The following is a 17873-nucleotide window of genomic DNA, read 5'->3' on the forward strand; positions in this document are numbered from 1 at the left end:
GAACTTGGGTCGTCAGATTGTGCTGAAAAACCCACTGAGCCATTCGTGCAGTTTTTTGAAAAATGTCTAAAAATCGATTTTTCGGTCATTTTTCGAGCTTTATCTTGTGAACATATGTTATTATTGCCATTTTTGACACTAATTACGCTGTTCGAGGCTTTAGAACCTTTAAAAATTCAAAAATTTCCCAATTTCCCCATATCCAATTCCAGGAAATTCTCATTTTTATAAAAATTTTCTGAAAATTTTTTTCTGAAAATTTCAGGTTATTCTGAAATTCGTTTATCTTCGAGAAAGGTTACATTTTTTGGCATTTTGATATTTTGATAACATATCAAAAATGACAAAAAACAACAAAATTAAAGTACCAGGAAATACAAGCTAGACATTTTCCGGAATTTTTTAAAAAAATTGAATTTTTTCAAATTTTCAGGAAATGTTAAAAAAAATACATTGATAAGGATAGGCTTAAATTTTGGAAAAACCCAGAAAATTCTTTTTTTAACATTGATAAGGATACTGTAAACACTCTAATAGAACACCCGAATCATCGTCAGATTTGAGCCCATTTATCTCATTTTCTGTAAAAGATATCAAAAAGTGGTAAACTGATAAAATGTAGCTGATATCATGATAAACATTTTATCAATTGACAACTTTTTGATATCTCTCAAAAGAAGTGAGATATATATGCTGAAAGTTTACGGTTTGAGTGGCATTTTTTGGAATAATTTTTGGAATTTTCGGAAATTTCGAAAAATTGAATTTTTGTGTTCTGAACGTTTTGTTAATTACGTAGAAGCTGAAAATTTGACATTTTTCAACTAAAAAGTTGGTTTCAGCTGTGTCTGAAATCAGAAAAAAAAATCTGAAAACTTTGACAAAAATTCAGGTGTTCCCTAAAATTTGTTTTTTTGGTTTTTGGGGATTTTTGAGCTTCCTGAAAAAATTTTGTGTAATTTTTAAACAAAAATAATCCTTCAAAATTTCAAAAAAAAATTTGAAAAATTTTAGAAAAAAAAACCATAACGTTAAACTTTGAGCTAATTAATCTCGGTTACTATAGAAGATATCAAAAAGTAATCAACTGATAAAATGTTTATCATATTATCAGTAACATTTTATCAATTGACACATTTTTGATATCTTTCACAGTAACTGAGATAATTGAGCTTAAACTTGACAGAGTATGGGGGCCCTTCTATTACAGGTTTTAAGGTATTTTGCAATTTTTAAATGTCCGAATTTTTTAAAATCTAAAAATCTGGGAAAATTTTCACAGTTTCCCTTCAAAAAAGGCCAAAAAATGCGCATCATTTTTCATAAAGTTTCCCCAAACCTTTTCGCCAAAAAATGTTGAAAATGTTTATCAATAATCTTTTCATTCTTTCATTGATAAAAAAGAAATCAAAATGATAACAATTTGATATGTCTAGAACACATTATCCTAATATATCATTAAAATCTTAATATCACCTAATCTATAATTATCCACCCTCACTTTTCTTTTGATTGAAAACAATAATTTTGAGTTTCTTGGAATTTTCGAAATGTTTCAAACTTTTCGAAACATTTTCAGATAATATGGCACATTCTGAGAAAACTTTGAACATTAGTTTTCCAAAAATTGGGGAAAATTGAAAAAAAAATCGAATTTTGAAATTTCGAAATTTTATTTTTCGAAAATTTGAAAATTATTCAAACTGGCCACTTTCGAAATTGAAATTATCGAATTCCTTACATTGTTAGCTTCAAAATGAGCCCAAACACGACTAGGCTCCGCCCATTTTGAAATTTCCCCTAGACACGCGACGCAGGACCGCGACGCGCGCCGGAAAAACCAAAGTGGGCGGAGCCTAGTCATGATTATATTTTTTTCAAAGCTCTAAACGTCCCAAATTCAAAAATATAAAAATTGTAAGTTTCCAACAAAAATTGACAAAGATACGGTAGTTTTCGTGGTGGGACCTGAAAACTTTTTGGAAAAATTTCAAAATCATCTGAACTAGGTCATGTTTGGGCTCAAAATGTTGGAAATTTTAAGAGCTACTCAAATTTAACAAAAGAAGTTTGTCTAAAAATCGACTTTCAGCGATTGGGAAGTGTCAAAATCGCTGAAAACTTGAAAAAATCGAAAATTTTCAAAATCAACCGAATTTGGTCATGATTATACTCAAAATGTTGGAAATAGCTTGAGGATTTTAAATCAATTGCTTTAGAATCAAAAATCAGTCTAAAAAACAATTTTCAGAAAACATTTTTTCCAAAATTTCTAAAAATTTCAAAATCATCCAAATTTAGTCATATTTGGGCTCAAAATGTTGGAAATTTCAAAAGCAACCCAAATCAATTACTCAATTTGATTATTTTCTACAGATTCTCTCTCTAGACGCCCGAATACCAAGGAGGCACTCGAAACGGAGCACAGCCGGCAGTTGTATAAGCACAGCGAGCCAGCAAATGCACGAAACGTTTTCAAGGTTAATAAATCGGAAAGACGAGGAAATGTTCTCATTTTTCCAACCGGATACGCAGGTATAAAGGATTACTGTAGTTCAAAAAATTTTGAAAACGAAACAATTCCAGATTCTTCTGGAATACCAACCAAAGCATCGACATGCGCTAACTCAAAAAACGAGGGATTGCTCAGCGCCGCCCGTGGACAAGTCTTCTGAAATTTTGCCAGATCAACCGTTATCAGAGGGACGATATGCCCTTATCATCATGTTTTGAATTATGATGAAAAGGTAATTTTCGAATTTTTCGAAAAAAAATTTCCTTCAAAAATTCACGTATGTAGTTGAACATTCGAATCATTCGACATTTTGACCTGGAACATAAAAAATGAACCTGCTCAATTATGAATGAGGGAAGTGATCAGAAGTGAGCCGAACTTTTTTTTCGTATATAGACTAATTTAAAATGCAAACATCATTTGTACTTTCTTTGTTCATTACAGAGAATACCCGCAGCTATTTCTGAAGTCGAGTGTTCATGCAAAGAAGTCAAAACGCCTGGTGGGTCTTTTAAAAACTTCTAAAAAGATAACTGGCGCCAGTGGGGGTCGAACCAACAACCCCAAAATTCGGGTGATTGGTAGCCGAGCACACACGCACTACACCACGGGCGCACAACAAGGAGGAGAGGGTGCAAGGCGTATAGAAAGGGGGTGGTTGGCGCGCCTTGGTGGTGGCCCATTGGGGGGAGCGCGCGGGAGATTTTTTTTGAGAAAAATTCAAAAAAATCAATCAACTATCGATTTTCGGATTTCAGGCGGCGGCTCTATCCACTGCGAACCTATGATCTATAACATGAGGGTTATGGTGTTCGACGAAGGCTGCGAAAAGTACGTAGAACGAGTCGAAAAAGTCGCCCTGGCATGTGTTTCGGTTTTTTCGGTGAGTCATTATTATGGTTTTCGGGATTTATTAGACTCCAGAAAATTTGTGTTAAAAAAACAGGGAAGCTGCAAAAAATTAGGGAATAACAAGCCTGAATTTGACAGGTTTTTTGGAGGGTGGCTAACACGTCATCTGCTTTTTGGAGCTGAAAACAAAAGAAAACAAGAAGAAATCACTTCCCGGATGTCTAGAACACCATAAAAACGAAAAAAAAACTTTAAAAACAAAAAATGACCACCCGGGGGTCGAACGACTGACTTCACTCTCCAAAAGAAGGCGCGCTAGCCACTCGGCCACGCGCGTAATATAAAGAAAGAGGGGTGGAAGGCGTATAAGAGTGGGTGCCTTTTCAAAGCTTGCCGGCTGTCGGGGAGGGATTTTTTGAAAAATTCAAAATTCCAAAATTTCAGAATCATGTGTCTTCTGGAACTGTAACTCACAATAAAGCACCTGGAGCTCCGATATAATTTTTTTTTCGATTTTTTTTTGAATTCCCGCAATTTTTAACCATATCTTTAGTTTGTTAGTGTCTTGTTTTTTCGCTTATTTTTTGTTAAAACTCTTTTTTTTTGTACATATTTTATATTTTTGCCATATTTCTTTCAAAAAACTTGCATTTTTTGTGTCATTTTCTTTTATATTTGTATCATTTTTCTGGGTTTTTTTGAATTTTTTGTGTCAAATTTTAATTTTTTTGGTGTTTTGGAGAAAAAAAATTATTTTTAAACTTTTTGTTTATCACACAGACAAGTTGATAAGGAAGTAAACTACACAAGCATAATTGTGGGCTTCTAAAAATGACATTTTTAGAATTCCCAGGTCAGAAATAATAAAATGATGAGATTTGAAAAAACTTGAATTTTCAGACTTTTGGAGTTTTCAGGGGGTTTTCTAATTTAAAAACTGGAAAAAGGCAGTTTTTGAACATTTTATCAAAAAATTCGAACTCAGCACAGTGAACGCTTCAAAATGAGCCTAAAAATAATCATTTTTGGTGGAAAATCGTAAATTTTCGGGTCCCACCACGAAAACTACCGTATCTTTGTCAACGTCGGTCCAAACTCTGAAATTGTTGAAGTTTTGGATTTAGTACGTTGAGAGCTTCAAAATGAGCCCAAACATGACTATATTAGGTAAGAAATTGAAATTCGAAAACTCAAAATTTTGAGGTCCCAACACGAAAACTACAGTATCTTTGTCAATTTTGCTGCAAACTCAAAAATTCTTAAAGTTTTCAATTTGGCTCGTCTAGAGCTTCAAAATGAGTATAATCATGACGAGGTTTCAAAAAATTTGAAATTTGAAAATTATAAAATTTTAAGGTCCCACCACGAAAACTACCGTATCTTTGTCAATTTTGCTGCAAACTCAAAAATTCTTAAAGTTTTCAATTTGGCTCGTCCAGAGCTTCAAAATGAGTATAGTCATGACGAGGTTTCAAAAAATTTGAAATTTGAAAATTATAAAATTTTAAGGTCCCACCACGAAAACTACCGTATCTTTGTCAATTTTGCTGCAAACTCAAAAATGTTTGCAGTTTTGAATTTTGCGCATCAAGCGCTTCAAGATGAGTATGATCATGACCAGATTCCGAGCATTTCGATTTTTCAAGCGCGTCGCGGTCGTGCGTCGCGTGTCTTGGAGAAATTTCAAAGTGAGCGGAACGTAGTCGTGTTTGGGCTCATTTTGAAGCCAAAAATATAAGAAAATCAAAAAACTTGTTTTCCAACTGAAAGCGGTTCATTAAAATATCTCATTTGTCAAAAATTCCAAAAAAAATTATGCATTAAATTATTTCAGAGTGCTCAGCTTTACTTTTAAATCGATGAAAACAGATCATTGAGTAGTTTGTGGTCCCAAAATCTTGTCAATCGAGAAGTTGTTCTTCTTGGCGTTGGCTTGAGCCACCTGTGCTCTGATCCAATCATCCGGCAAAAATTGATAGCGGAAATTCTTTCCGGCAACCTAAAATTCAGACATATTAAGTAAAATATTTGTATTTGGTAGGAAAAAAGCTTCACGATGAGCTCAAACATGACTAGGTTTCGTGCATTTTGATTTTTCAGGTGCGTCCGGTCGTGCGTCGCGGTCGTGCGTCGCGGTCGTGCGTCGCGTGTCTAGGTGAAAATTCAAAATGGGCCGAGTCTAGTCGTGTTTAGGCTTATTTAAAAGCTCAAAACGTGAAAAATTCAAAACGTCAAAAATTTTTGAGATTGGACAAAAATTAACCGAGATACGTCCCATAGAAATCTTCGAAAATATCAAAATTATCCAAAATGGGTCATGTTTAGGTTCATTTTGAAGCATTTGACCTCACAAGTTCAGATATTTAGTCTAAACTCACTTTCTCCATGATTCCAGCTCGATAATAAGCTCTCAAGCTTCTGGACATCGATTCGTAGTTCATCTCTCGATTGGTCCCTTTATGAGCGCTCCATCGACGTGCCACTTCTTCTCGATCTACTAACTGAAACACCATTTCCTCTTTTTTGGTCCAATTGATAATTTGGGCCAAATTTGGGTTCGTTTCAGAGGTTAAAACGAGTTTGAACAGGAAATTTCGAAGTTTGGGGTTTGGCGCTTTTTTGGGTTTCGGTTGCTTGTTTTCTTTTGGTGCCATCTGAAAATTGGAATTTTTCTAAACTGAAAAACTTCGAGAAATTTTAGGGAATTCAAATTTTTAGGGTAATAGGCTACTACTGACTTATTTAGGCCCCTTAATACCAAAAATTGCTGTTTTCAGTGGAAAATTAGCGATACTCTTGATTCCTGAACGATTTCTGAACTTGTTATACCCCGAAATATCAAGAAAACTTGAAAAAGGTCTTTAAAAAGGAAAACAAAAACAAAAAACCCCAAAGGGAATCAAACCCCTGACCTTGTGCACACCAGCGCATACCACATCCCCGACACCACCGCGGCAACATAGGCGGCAGGTGTGGAACGCAATTAACAGTGTGGGCCCGGGCGGCACCTCTTGGTGGGGGAAATTTCAGTGGTGGGGTGTGTGGTTGAAAATGGAAATTGAGCTCAAGAAATTTCAAAATGCTATATCTCGAAAGCCAATAATGGGAAAGTTACGAAAATTAGAGAGTTTACTAAATAGATAAGTAGTAGTATATCCTAAAAATTTCATCAAGTTCTGAGAGGCTGGAGGGAAGTTATAATCAATAAAAGAGAACAAATGGAACGCAACTAACAAAATAGAGATAATACAGCTAATAAGACTCACCTATAGGTCTAATTTGCCGCCAAAAAAGACTAAAAAGACCCCGCCTCCTTTTCCAGTCCATTTCTAGCACTTCTGTAATAAAACTACTAGCCGCTTTCACTAGGTGAAGAGGGTTACTGTACCTTCCCAAGTGGGAATAGCGGAAGTCCCTTTAAAGGATCATAAATTGTTGTATACTGTATTGTTAGTGGATTTATGGGTCTTACTGTATGTGAAGGAGCACTTTTACGGGGATAGCAGTGTGCCGACGATGGGACAAAAGGCACCACAGCCTAAGCCTTAAACGGACCGGATTTTTAGAGGCAAAGTTTTAAAATTCGAAATTTCAACAAAAACACTCAAACTATTAAGAATTTTTAACTTCTTTCGATCGAACGATTTTTGGACCTTGTTTCTTTGGGACGTATCTTTTTTCATTTTCGTTCAAACCAAAAAATTCAATCATATTTGAACGCCTCGCGTTTCGAGCTTCAAAATGAGCCTAAACACGACTTTCATTTTTCCAGAGCGTCGCGGTCGTGCGTCGCTTGTCTTGACGAAGTTTCAAAATGGGCGGAGCCTAGCTGTGTTTGGGCTCATTTTAGAGCATTTAACAAGAAATCTCACAAAAAGTGCTCCATAATGAGCCTAAACATGCCCGATTTCGGATGATTTTAAATGATTTTGCGAAAAAAATGTTTTTTAAAAAATTTCTTTGGGACGGATCTCGGGGGGTTTTTGTTCTAACTCAAAATTCTTTTATTTTTTGAATTCGCGACGTTGTTAGCTTTCAAATGAGCTTGAACACGACTAGGCTGCGCCCATTTTTAAATTTCTTCGAGACACGCGACGCACGACCGCGACGCGCCTAAAAAATCAAAATGAGCGGAGCCTAGTCGTGTTTGGGCTCATTTTGAAGCTCTAACTGAGTTAAATCCAAAACTGTGTGACATTTTAAGTTTTATTAATAGCTGAAACTTTGTCGAAGTCGATTTTTATTTAAAGTTTTTTTTTTATTTTACAAGAGTTTCTTTAACTAAAAAGTAAGAAAAAACAATTAGTTAAGTAAAAAAAGTAGTTCCGCCGACAAATGTGAAAAACTACATTGTTCCAGTTGAATTCAGCCACCATTCGCCGAAAAGAATTTTACAGAATTCTCAAGAATCAGATATGTCTGAAATTTTCAGAAAAATTCTTTTTTTTTTTTGGCAGTTAATCGGGTCACTGTAGTTGATGTAGTCCACGGATAGATATTGCATGCCTTGCCATTTTGATAAGCTAATTGGAAACTGGAAATTGATTTCAGATTTGAACTACGCGCTTTGAGTGCTTCAAAATGAGCCCGAACACGACTAAGCTCCGCCCACTTTGAAATTTCACCTAGACACGCGACGCACGACCGCGACGCGCCCGAAAAATCTAAGTGAGCCAAGCCTAGTCGTGTTTGGGCTCATTTTAAAGCTCTCAATGTAAAAAATCCAACAAACGAAATATTATTGAGTTTGAAGCAAGTTTGACAAAGTTATGGCCTAATCAAATTTTGAAGATTTTAGCCAAATTCAAAAAAATCAACAAAACATCAATATTGTTAGTTTTCAACTTGAAAAAAACCACAATTCCCCACACAAGTATCATCATTCTGACACTTTGTAATACACTGGGACCATGATAACGTGTTATCGATAACAGAATCATTGAATAGTGTAAGTCGTCCCCATTGTACAACCATGGTCCGTGTTGAATTCTGGAAAAAAAAGGATTCTCAAAAAAAATTTTTTTTGAAAAACTTTAAGCTAATCTTACATTTTCATATGTTCTGACATATGTTGTAGGAGTACTGTAATTGAAAAAAAATGCAGAAAAAATTAAATATTTGCATTAAAATCGAAAAATAGTTTTGGGAATATTTTTCAAAATTTTTGAAAAATCTTTTTTTGAAAAATTTTATTTTTGAAAATTTTTTTTTTGATGATCTAAACTTCCTCATTTTTCTGCATGCTTCAGTTGCAAGTCAAAAATGAGAAAATTTCAAAAAATGAGCAAAACACAAAACTTGGATTCTATAATTTTTATTATAACTTTTAGTTTCAAAACTCTAATAAATCCGAATTTAACTCATTTTGAGCTTCAAAATGAGCCCAAACACGACTAGGCTCCGCCCACTTTGAAATTTCACCTAGCGCACGCGGCGCATGACCGCGACGCGCCTGAAAAACTAGAGTGGGCGGAGCCTAGTCTTCTTTAGGCTCATTGAAGCTCTCACTGAGCCACATAAGATAATCTCTTTCAGACGGCCGAGACATCAATGAGATTCAACTTCTGGAGCCGGACACATCGCACAGCCATACTACGGTAAGGAAAATCGGATATTTCTAGAATTTTCAGATTTTTTTAGCATGAAAAAATTTTCTTAGAATGCAAAATATCCTTAAAAATTTGAATTTTTTGATGTTGTGTAGCTTTTGTGAGATAATACCCATTTTAGCCGTCGATAAACGCGTTGACAGATACGAGGACAGCGGTGGTTGGTTCTAATTTTTATTGTTAGATTTTTTGATTTTTTGGATTGCTCAGCTTTAATTTTTTGCCTTTTTTCCTGCTTTTCCCTAATTATATATGTTGCATGACCTCATTTTACCCATTTAATCGCTTCTAACTTCTACAGTAACCTCGCCACGTCACCATCACCAGGACACACACTAATTGGCTAGTTAATTGGCCAATTAATTAACTATTCTGACACCAAAAGCTTTTTGAATTTTTTTTTATTCCAAAAATTTCAGGTTTTCATTCCTGCACCGGAACCATTTGTGAACCAAGAAACCGGAGAGCTTATTCAGAGCTTTGAAACGAGCCTAAACACGACTAGGCTTCGCCCACTTTGAAATTTCTCCGAGACACGCGGCGCACGACCGCGACGAGCCCGAAAAATCAAAGTGGGCGGAGCCTAGTCGTGTTTGGGCTCATTTTGAAGCTCTTGATTTCACAAACAATAGTGATAAGCGAAGAGAGGTGGGGAGTGAAGAATTTCCGAAAAATTACAAATTTGGGGTGGGGAGATCTCAATTTCTAGAAGTTCATCAAAATAAGTGGGAAAATGAGATTTTTAGAGGGGGTAAAAAGGGAGAAACGGGGGCGGTTTTTTTTTTGGAATACAATTGAGGGGGAAATTGTTGAGATTCGAAAAAAAAGCAAAATTACTGGTAGATATCAAAAAGTGGGATTGGAAAAAAATTACATAAAAAGATGATTTGGGGAGATTTGGGGGCGGGGCTTAAGCATTTTTTTTGTTGGAATTTTTCTAGAATTTTTTTTTACTAGAATTTCAATCTAGAATGTCAGATTATATAGAAAACAAACGAGAAATGGGTTAAAATGGGGAAAAAAGGAGAGGCTTTGATTCAAAAATATGTTGGCCACTTTTTTGGACCATTTCTCACTGGGAAACAAACTTTTTCGGGTAAAAAAACTGAATTTTTCAGATTTTTGACTCAAAAACACTCGAGAACGGATAATTTAGACGTTTTCTGTGAACCAAACAGGGACCACGATAAGGAAGTTTCCGGAAGCCCTTGGGAGTTCCAATTCGAGACGATTTGGACCTTGAAGGGGCGTGGCTTCGAAGAAAGCGGCAAATTTCGGTTGAAGACGTTCCCCATTGAATGCCAGCTCGAGTTCGGTGTCTTCGGTGGACTGGAAAAAAAAAATTAAACCTTTATTTTAAAAAATGTTTCTTCGAAATTATAAAAATCCAATTTTTTTTCTTTACAAACTTCATTTTTGCAATTCAAAACATATTTTATCACATTTCGCAGGCTATCAGCTTCAAAATAAGCTCAAACACGACTAGGCTGCGACCATTTTAAAATTTCACCGGGACACGCGACGCACGACCGCGACGCGCGTCAAACATCAAAATGTTCGAAACTTAGTCGTGTTGAGGCTCATTTTGAAGGTCTCCCCATGGCGAATTCAAAAATTTTAATTTCCAAAGACTTGGATAAAAACTGATCGAGTTACGGTAGAATGTCTATTTTGAAATTGCCCGAATCCGAAAAAAAATCCAATTCTCATGTTTAAAAAAAAACTATCTAGGCTAAAAAGACAAACTAAAAACGAATTTTTTACTCAAAAACTGAAAAAATCACCTCGAAACCCATTTCTTTGATTACCATTGGGGCCACCATCAAGCCAAACTTCTGTCCTTCCCTCAGCTGAACGTCCACCTCTTTCTGGACGTGTCCTATCGTTCCAACTGGAATGGAAGCAAACGATTTTAGCATAGCTTTCAAATCCTCCGGTTCGTTTCCAATTTTCAAATGTGGATATACGTCTGGGATCGCCTTCTCGATGGCTATTGCCACTTGATCCACATGTTCCTCAACGATACTTTCGATCGGGGTGGAGAGTTGGGTGCTGAAAATTGAGTGATGAATTTGTTAAATTTGAATTTCGCGCGAAAAATGTTTCAAAATGAGCCTAAACACGACTAGGATCCGTCTATTTTAATTTTTCAAACGCGTCGCTGTCGTGCGTCGCGTATCTTGTTGAAATTTCAAAATCGGCGGAACCTAGTCGTGTTTATACTCATTTTGAAGCTGGGGACGTGCTAAAATTAAATTCGGCGCAAAAAATGGGTCATAATAACCCAAACCATGACTAGAAACCGTATGTTTTGCAAAATTAGCCCACGACCCTTGAACTAATTACAAAGTAAACGAATCTTAGCTTTGTTTAGGCTCATTTTGAAGCTTTTTTCATGGGAAATTTGGATTTGTCTTATAGAATGCTTCAAAATGAGCCCAAACAAGGATAGCCTCAGCCCATTTTTAGATTTAGGCTCCGCCCCTTTGAAAAGGGATATCCAATTTCAAAGTGAACGGATCCTAGTCGTGTTTAGGCAAACTTGAATCATTTCTTGATAACGAATCCGGATTTGTCATGCAAAATGCTGCAAAATAAGCCCAAACACGACCAGAATCCGCCTATTTTGGAATTTCTCCGAGAGACGCGACGCACGACCGCGACGCGCCTGAAAATTCAAATTAGGCGAAATCTAGTCGTGTTTGGGCTTATTTTGAAGCATTTTTCATGCTAAAACTGAATTTGTATTAAAAATGCTTAAAAATATGGCTAAACATGACTGGTTTTGGATGATTTTGAGATTTTGTGAGAAATTTGATTTTTGTAAATTTCTATAAAACGTATTTCGTTCAATTTTTTTCCAAACTCAAAAATTTTGGTATTTTCGAATTTTTTACGCTTTTTGCTTCAAAATGAGTATAAACACAACTAGGCTCCGCCCATTTTGAAATTTAGCCGAGACACGCTACGCAAGACCGCGACGCGACTGAAAAATCAAAGTGAACGGATCCTAGTCGTGTTTAGGCTCATTTTAAAGCTCAAAACGTGGCAAATTCAAAAATCAATAAATTTTCAAAAATGAACCGAGATACGTCCCATAGAAAATTTCGAATATCTCAAAATCATCCAAAACTAGTCATTTTTGGTCTAGTTTTGAAGCTCACAACGCGTTAAATCTGAATATCTAATTGAAAATAATAATAAAAATTTTACGTAGGAAATGCTCCTCTGTCAAGCAAAAGAGTCAGAAGAGGCATTGACCCGTTCTTGGCGACAAAATCCACCAGATTTTCTCCGTTTTCGAGGGGCAGATGAATGGGGTAGTCTTTTTTGACCAATTCGGCAACTGGCTCCCAACGCTCTTTTGAACTGTGTCTGCCTTGGTTGGAAATCGCCCGTTTGACGGTTTCATTGAGTTGGGACATCTGAAATACCTTCTGATCCGAATCGTTGGCTCCAGAAGTTCCTTGCGTGTCTCCTGCTTTTTCAGAATCTTGAATCTCACTTCTGGACCATTCCTCGAAGAGCTTCTCGACAGAGTAGCCACTTAGATCCCGTTTTTCGCCCATAGGAACCCCCTTGAAGAATTTGACATTCTTCACAAAGCCATCAGGGAATTTATAGTGAAATTCATCAATCGGCCTCTTTATTTGCTTTGTGGAACCTCTTCTTTTTTCCTTGTCCTTCGTCCAGACCTGGAAAATAATAATGAATTTCAAATTTTCCGGTTCATGATCTTCTCAGCAAATTCAAATTTTGCACAAAAAATGATTTGAAACGAGCCTAAACACGACTAGGGTCCCATAACATTGATGTTTCAGGTGGGTCGCGGGCGTGCGAAATAGATATTCTACCGTAACTCGATCAGTTTTTGTCCAATTCTTTGGAAATTTTAATGTTTGAATTTGCCATGTGGAGACCTTCAAAATGAGCCCCAACACGACTAAGTTTCGAACATTTTGATTTTTGAGGCTCGTCGCGGTCGTGCGTCGCGTGTCTAGGTGAAATTTCAAAGTGGGCGGAGCCTAGTCGTGTTTGGGCTCATTTTGAAGCTCTTAGCACGCCAGAATCAAATCCAAAACAAAACATGCTTCAAGATAAGCCCAGGCGCGACTAGGATCTACTTGAAATTAAGCTCCGCCCCTCCAAAAATGGGACCCAAGCTAAAATAGAATGTATTTTTCGAGATTTTTTTGAATTATTCTTACTTTGTTTAGGCTCGTTTCGAAGCTCTAAATAAGCTAAATTCAAGTTTTGAATAAAAAATGCTTGAAAATGAGCCCAAACACAACTAGAATTCGCTCACTTTCAAATTAGGCTCCGCCCCTTGTGAAAATGGAATCCTACTTCAAAATCAGCGTAACCTAGTTGTGTTTAGGCTTGTTTTAAATTTCTCAACAAGCCAAAATCACAATTTTTTTTTGAAATGCTTCAAAATGAGCCTAAATATGACTAGATTCCGCCAGCTTTAATTTATCAGGCGCGTCGCGGTCGTGCGTCGCGTGTCTTGAAGAAATTTCAAAATGGGCGGAGCCTAGTTGTGTTTGGGCTCATTTTGAAGCTAAAAGCGTGAATAATTCGAAAATACAACAATTTTTGGGTTTTAACAAAAATTGACCGAAATACGTCTTATAGAAATTTACAAAAATCAAATTTCTCACAAAATCTCAAAATCAGTCATGTTTAGCCATATTTTCAAGCATATTTAATACAAATTCAGTTTTCACATGAAAAATACTTCGAAATGAGCCCAAACACGACTAGATTTCACCTAGTTTGAATTTTCAGGCGCGTCGCGGTCGTGCGTCGCGTGTCTTGGAGAAATTTCAAAATAGGCGGATTCTGGCCGTGTTTGGGCTCATTTTAAAGCTCACAATGAGCCGAAATCAAATTTTACGTTTAAAACGCTTCAAAACGAGCACAAACACTACTGGGATCCCCTCATCCTGAAAGTAGGCTCCGCTCCCTTAGCAATGGGGACCCAATATCTAAAATAGGCGGCGCCTAGACATGTTTAGGCTCATTTTGAAGCTTTGAGAGCGCCAAATTTAATGATAACTTACCCATTCAAAATCACTCTCATCGATGTCTTCAGTGGGCTTGTTTTTCCCTGAAAAACATTTTTTTTTAATTTTTATTAAATTTAAAAAAAATTCAAAAACTCACAATTGCGATAGCATCGTCTAAACTTTTCAAAATTATTGAGAATGTAAATGACCACTGGATTGTTTTTGTTCCAATCCACAAAACTTTCCATTCTGACCCATTCGGCTTTATATGGTCCCTCCCAGTAGGTCCTAAGACTTAACACTCCATGTACACAACGACAGTCGATGATTCGATCCACCTGGAAAAAGTGAATTGCGAATTTTAAATGAAAAATCAAAAAATTCTGAGAAGAGTACTAAAAACTAGAGTTTATAGGCATTTCTAGAAACCTAGATACATTAAACGCCCGAATTGTCAACTTTGAGCATGTATATCTCGGTCCCTGTAAAAGATATCAACAATTTGTCAACTGATAAAATGTAGTTGATAATATGATAAACAATTTATTAGCTGACACATTCTTGATATCTCCTAAAGGAATCGAGATAATAGAGGTCAAACTAGACGCAATGGGCGCGCTACCACAATCCCTAGCTACTTACCCTTTGAGCTCAATTATCTCGGTTCGTTTAAAAGGTAGCAAACATTTTTTAATTAATATCATGTAGCTGATATTATGATAAACATTTAATCAGTTGACCACTTTTTGATATCTCTTACAGGAATCGAGATAAATTGGCTTAAAGTTGACGTATATTGCTAGTTGCGAAACTCACCATGTACTCTGTCTCGACCATGGCCTTCTTTTGCTTCTTTGGTTTCGAGCCCTGAAACAAAGTTTTGTATTTTTTCATGAACATTTATTTTTGCTCAACCCACCTGCTCCTCTTGCTCTTCCAGCTGCTTCGATGTTCCGACTTCTTCAATTTTTTGCTTCAGATTTCGACGAGGGACTTTAATGGTGATAGGGTAGCAGCGTTTGAATTCGTTGAGTGATATTCCGGATGGTCCGGATGCTGGCTGAGATGGTTCAGAGGTGAGGCTCTGCTTCACTGTTGAACCAAGCTTGTCTGAGGACGATTGTCCAGGAGAGCTTCGTTTCTTGGTGGATCGTTGAGCTTTCGGCCTCTCGGATGTTCTGGAGACATCCTTCTTGTCCCGAATCTTCGGGGGTGACTCTGATCCATCAGTGGAGGCATTGGGTGGCTGGGATGAAGCAGATATCTCAGCAGTTGTTAGTTCTGGTTGATCCATTTCGGCTAGGGTAGAGGCAGATGGATCGGAAGATCTGCTCAGAGCTGTTTGAAGCTGACTAGACGGTCCGGGAAGATCCGGTTGCCGACTTGCTTGGTTGGATGATCCTGGTTGGTCCCTTTTGGCTAGGGTAGAGGTAGATGGATTGGAAACGTCAGAAGGTCTTTTTGAAGCTATTGGCTGAATGGGCGGTGTAGCTAATGCCTTGTATGGTTCCGAAGGTCCAGGGATGGGGAGAAACTTTCCAAGAAGCGTCAGCATGTCCGAAGAGCCATTTGCTTGGCTCGATGTGCCAGGTTCGGAAGTTCTCTGTGGACCAACAACCATTGCATTCATGAAATTGTGAAGGTCCTCAGCTTGACTATCTACCAGAATACTCCGAACGGTCACAGCAACATCGTCCATCTTGAAAGGAGCTGCTTGTCCCTCGGCCTGACCAGATCCAGACGGCATCTGATTCCTCAACCTGTTCGCCAAGTACTCGAGACTTCGTGGATCCACCTGGCTTATGGGAGCCACTTGGAACATGTTGGTCTCCTTCAGATTGATCGAAGAAGGTGGTCCGGAAGATTCCGTTCCATCATCGATAGCAACAGTTAGAGGAGATTGAGGCAAAGACGAATCATGAAGAAGTCCTGGCGGTGTGGGAGGGGGTTCTGACATTATTCTGTAATAATACATTTTGGGATTTTTGAGAATTGGAGAGGTTTGAAGAAAAAAGGAAGAAAAAATTAAAACGGTCAGTCTCAATATATGAATTGAGGATTTTTTTTTGTTTGAAAAATGAACATTTTTTGAAAAAATTCCGATTTTTATGATTATTGGATAGTTTTAGGGTTTTTTTAACTGAAAAATTGATTTTTCAAATTTATTTTACTCTAGAATCATTCTCAAACGGTAAAATTCAGGTTTTCTAAAAATTTCTGAAAAAAACATTTTTTTGGATTTTTTGAATTTTTGACAAATCCCGATTTTCATGATTATTCGATGGTTTTAGGGGTATTTCAAGGTGAAAGTTTGATTTTTCAACTCAATTTTGCTCTAGAATCATTTTGAAACTGTGGAATTCTAATTTTCTAAAATTCTGAACATTTCTGAACATTTTCTGAACATTTTCTGAACATTTCTTTTGGACTTTTTTGAATTTTTAAAATTCCCGATTTTCATGATTATTTGATGGTTTTATGGGTTTTTTGAGTTTAAAAAATTGATTTTTGAGCTTGATTTCAGCCTGAAATCACTCTAAGACCCCAAATCCCCCTTAAATTTTTAAAAAATTAAGAAATATTTTTTCGACAAATTTTCAAAATTCCGAAAAAACCATTTTCATCAATTTTCCCAACTTTCTAGACTAATTTTGTCTAAAAAATTTGAATTTTCAATCTATTTCATTTCTAAAACCACTCTTTTTTGTACAATTTCAATTCCCAATACCGGTTAAAAATCCCCCCCAAAAATACCTTAAACACTCTAATAAAACGCCATCCGCACCGTCCACTTTGAGCCTATATATCTCATTTTCTGTAAAAGATATCAAAAAGTGGTCAACTGATAAAACGTTTATCATAATATCAACAAAATTTTATCAGTAGACAATTTTTTGATATCTCTCATAAAAAATGAGATATATAAGCTCAAAGTGTACGGTCCGGATGGTTAGAGTGTTTACAGTAGTATGCTTAAAATTCGTTATTTCCAATCAATCTTTTTTTGGTCATTTCAAAAAACTAAAGTTCGGAAAATTTCCAATTTTCAAAAAATCGTAATTCCCGAGTCTTTAAAACTAGTTTGAAAATTTTCCGCAATTTCAAAAATTCAAAATTTTGCAATTCCAGAATCTTTTTTTTCTCTAAAATTCAAAAGTTTAAAAACCAAAAATTCGAAAAATCTAGAAAGTTTTTGAAAGTCTAAGGACAAAAACGAATTTTAGTTTCTAAAAATTCAAAATCTACCGAAACTGAAAAATCTGGTTTTTCAAAAAATTTTGAAAAGTTCAAAACTTTCACTTTCTCTTAAAAGTTTGAGGGTTTTTTTCAGTGAAAGAACTTTTCATTTTTGTTTTAAACTAAATGAAAAAAAAATTGTTATACTTTAGAGAAAAAAAGCCCCCCATTTAGATAGAAATTGACAATGAAAGAGTAAAAGAGAGATGAGAGAATTAGAGAATCAGACAAGATTTTTGGAAAAAAAACTATTTTTCTCAATTCCCAGCGATTCGTTTTTCAAGATTTTAGTCTTAAAAAATCAAGAATTACGTTCCTGAAGATATTCTATAGAAAATTCTAGAAAAATCCAATAAAATTGACCCAAGAACATGGAATTTAGGCCTAGGCGCAATTTCTCAAATTCCAGAGTTTCAGGAACCTCGATTTTAGCCAGTTTTCGGGTTTTAATTGGTCTGAAAACCAGAAAAATTGTCCCAAAAAATTGGAACATTTAGGGACAGAAATAGAAATGCTAAAAAGGTTAAAAAGCGAGAAAAAAGAAGATAAGGAAAAGGGAGAAATTCAAAAAAAAAGAAAGGAAAAGGAGAAGAAGAAGAAGAAGAAGAAAAAAGAGAAAAAGAAAAAGAGGGGTGCACTGGTGAGTGAGTG

General features: G+C 36.2%; 4 protein-coding genes across 4 annotated transcripts; 2 read left to right on the forward strand and 2 right to left on the reverse strand.

Annotated features, from left to right (window-relative positions):
* Positions 1-2460: 2460 nt before the first annotated feature.
* Positions 2461-2733, forward strand: CBG26514 (the record flags this gene model as incomplete). The annotated part of the gene is made up of 2 exons (XM_045236296.1): positions 2461-2535; positions 2587-2733. The coding sequence occupies 2 exons, from the start codon at positions 2461-2463 to the stop codon at positions 2731-2733; spliced, it is 222 nt and encodes a 73-aa protein (XP_045099438.1).
* Positions 2734-3320: 587 nt separating this feature from the next.
* CBG13955 lies at positions 3321-3868 on the forward strand (the record flags this gene model as incomplete). Its single annotated transcript, XM_045236297.1, has 2 exons — positions 3321-3398; positions 3812-3868. 2 exons carry the CDS (start codon positions 3321-3323, stop codon positions 3866-3868), a joined length of 135 nt encoding a protein of 44 aa, XP_045095290.1.
* A 1369-nt stretch (positions 3869-5237) lies between these two features.
* On the reverse strand, positions 5238-8341 carry Cbr-ets-8 (the record flags this gene model as incomplete). The annotated part of the gene is made up of 3 exons (XM_045236298.1): positions 5238-5366; positions 5746-6021; positions 8237-8341. The coding sequence occupies 3 exons, from the start codon at positions 8339-8341 to the stop codon at positions 5238-5240; spliced, it is 510 nt and encodes a 169-aa protein (XP_045095291.1).
* Positions 8342-10128: 1787 nt separating this feature from the next.
* CBG26515 lies at positions 10129-15942 on the reverse strand (the record flags this gene model as incomplete). The annotated part of the gene is made up of 5 exons (XM_045236299.1): positions 10129-10305; positions 10761-11028; positions 12190-12671; positions 14802-14852; positions 14905-15942. The coding sequence occupies 5 exons, from the start codon at positions 15940-15942 to the stop codon at positions 10129-10131; spliced, it is 2016 nt and encodes a 671-aa protein (XP_045099439.1).
* Between the last annotated feature and the right edge of the window lie 1931 nt (positions 15943-17873).

The sequence above is a fragment of the Caenorhabditis briggsae genome, assembly GCF_000004555.2.
Source record: "Caenorhabditis briggsae complete genome, chrIV, whole genome shotgun sequence".
In the NCBI taxonomy this organism is placed as follows: domain Eukaryota; kingdom Metazoa; phylum Nematoda; class Chromadorea; order Rhabditida; family Rhabditidae; genus Caenorhabditis; species Caenorhabditis briggsae.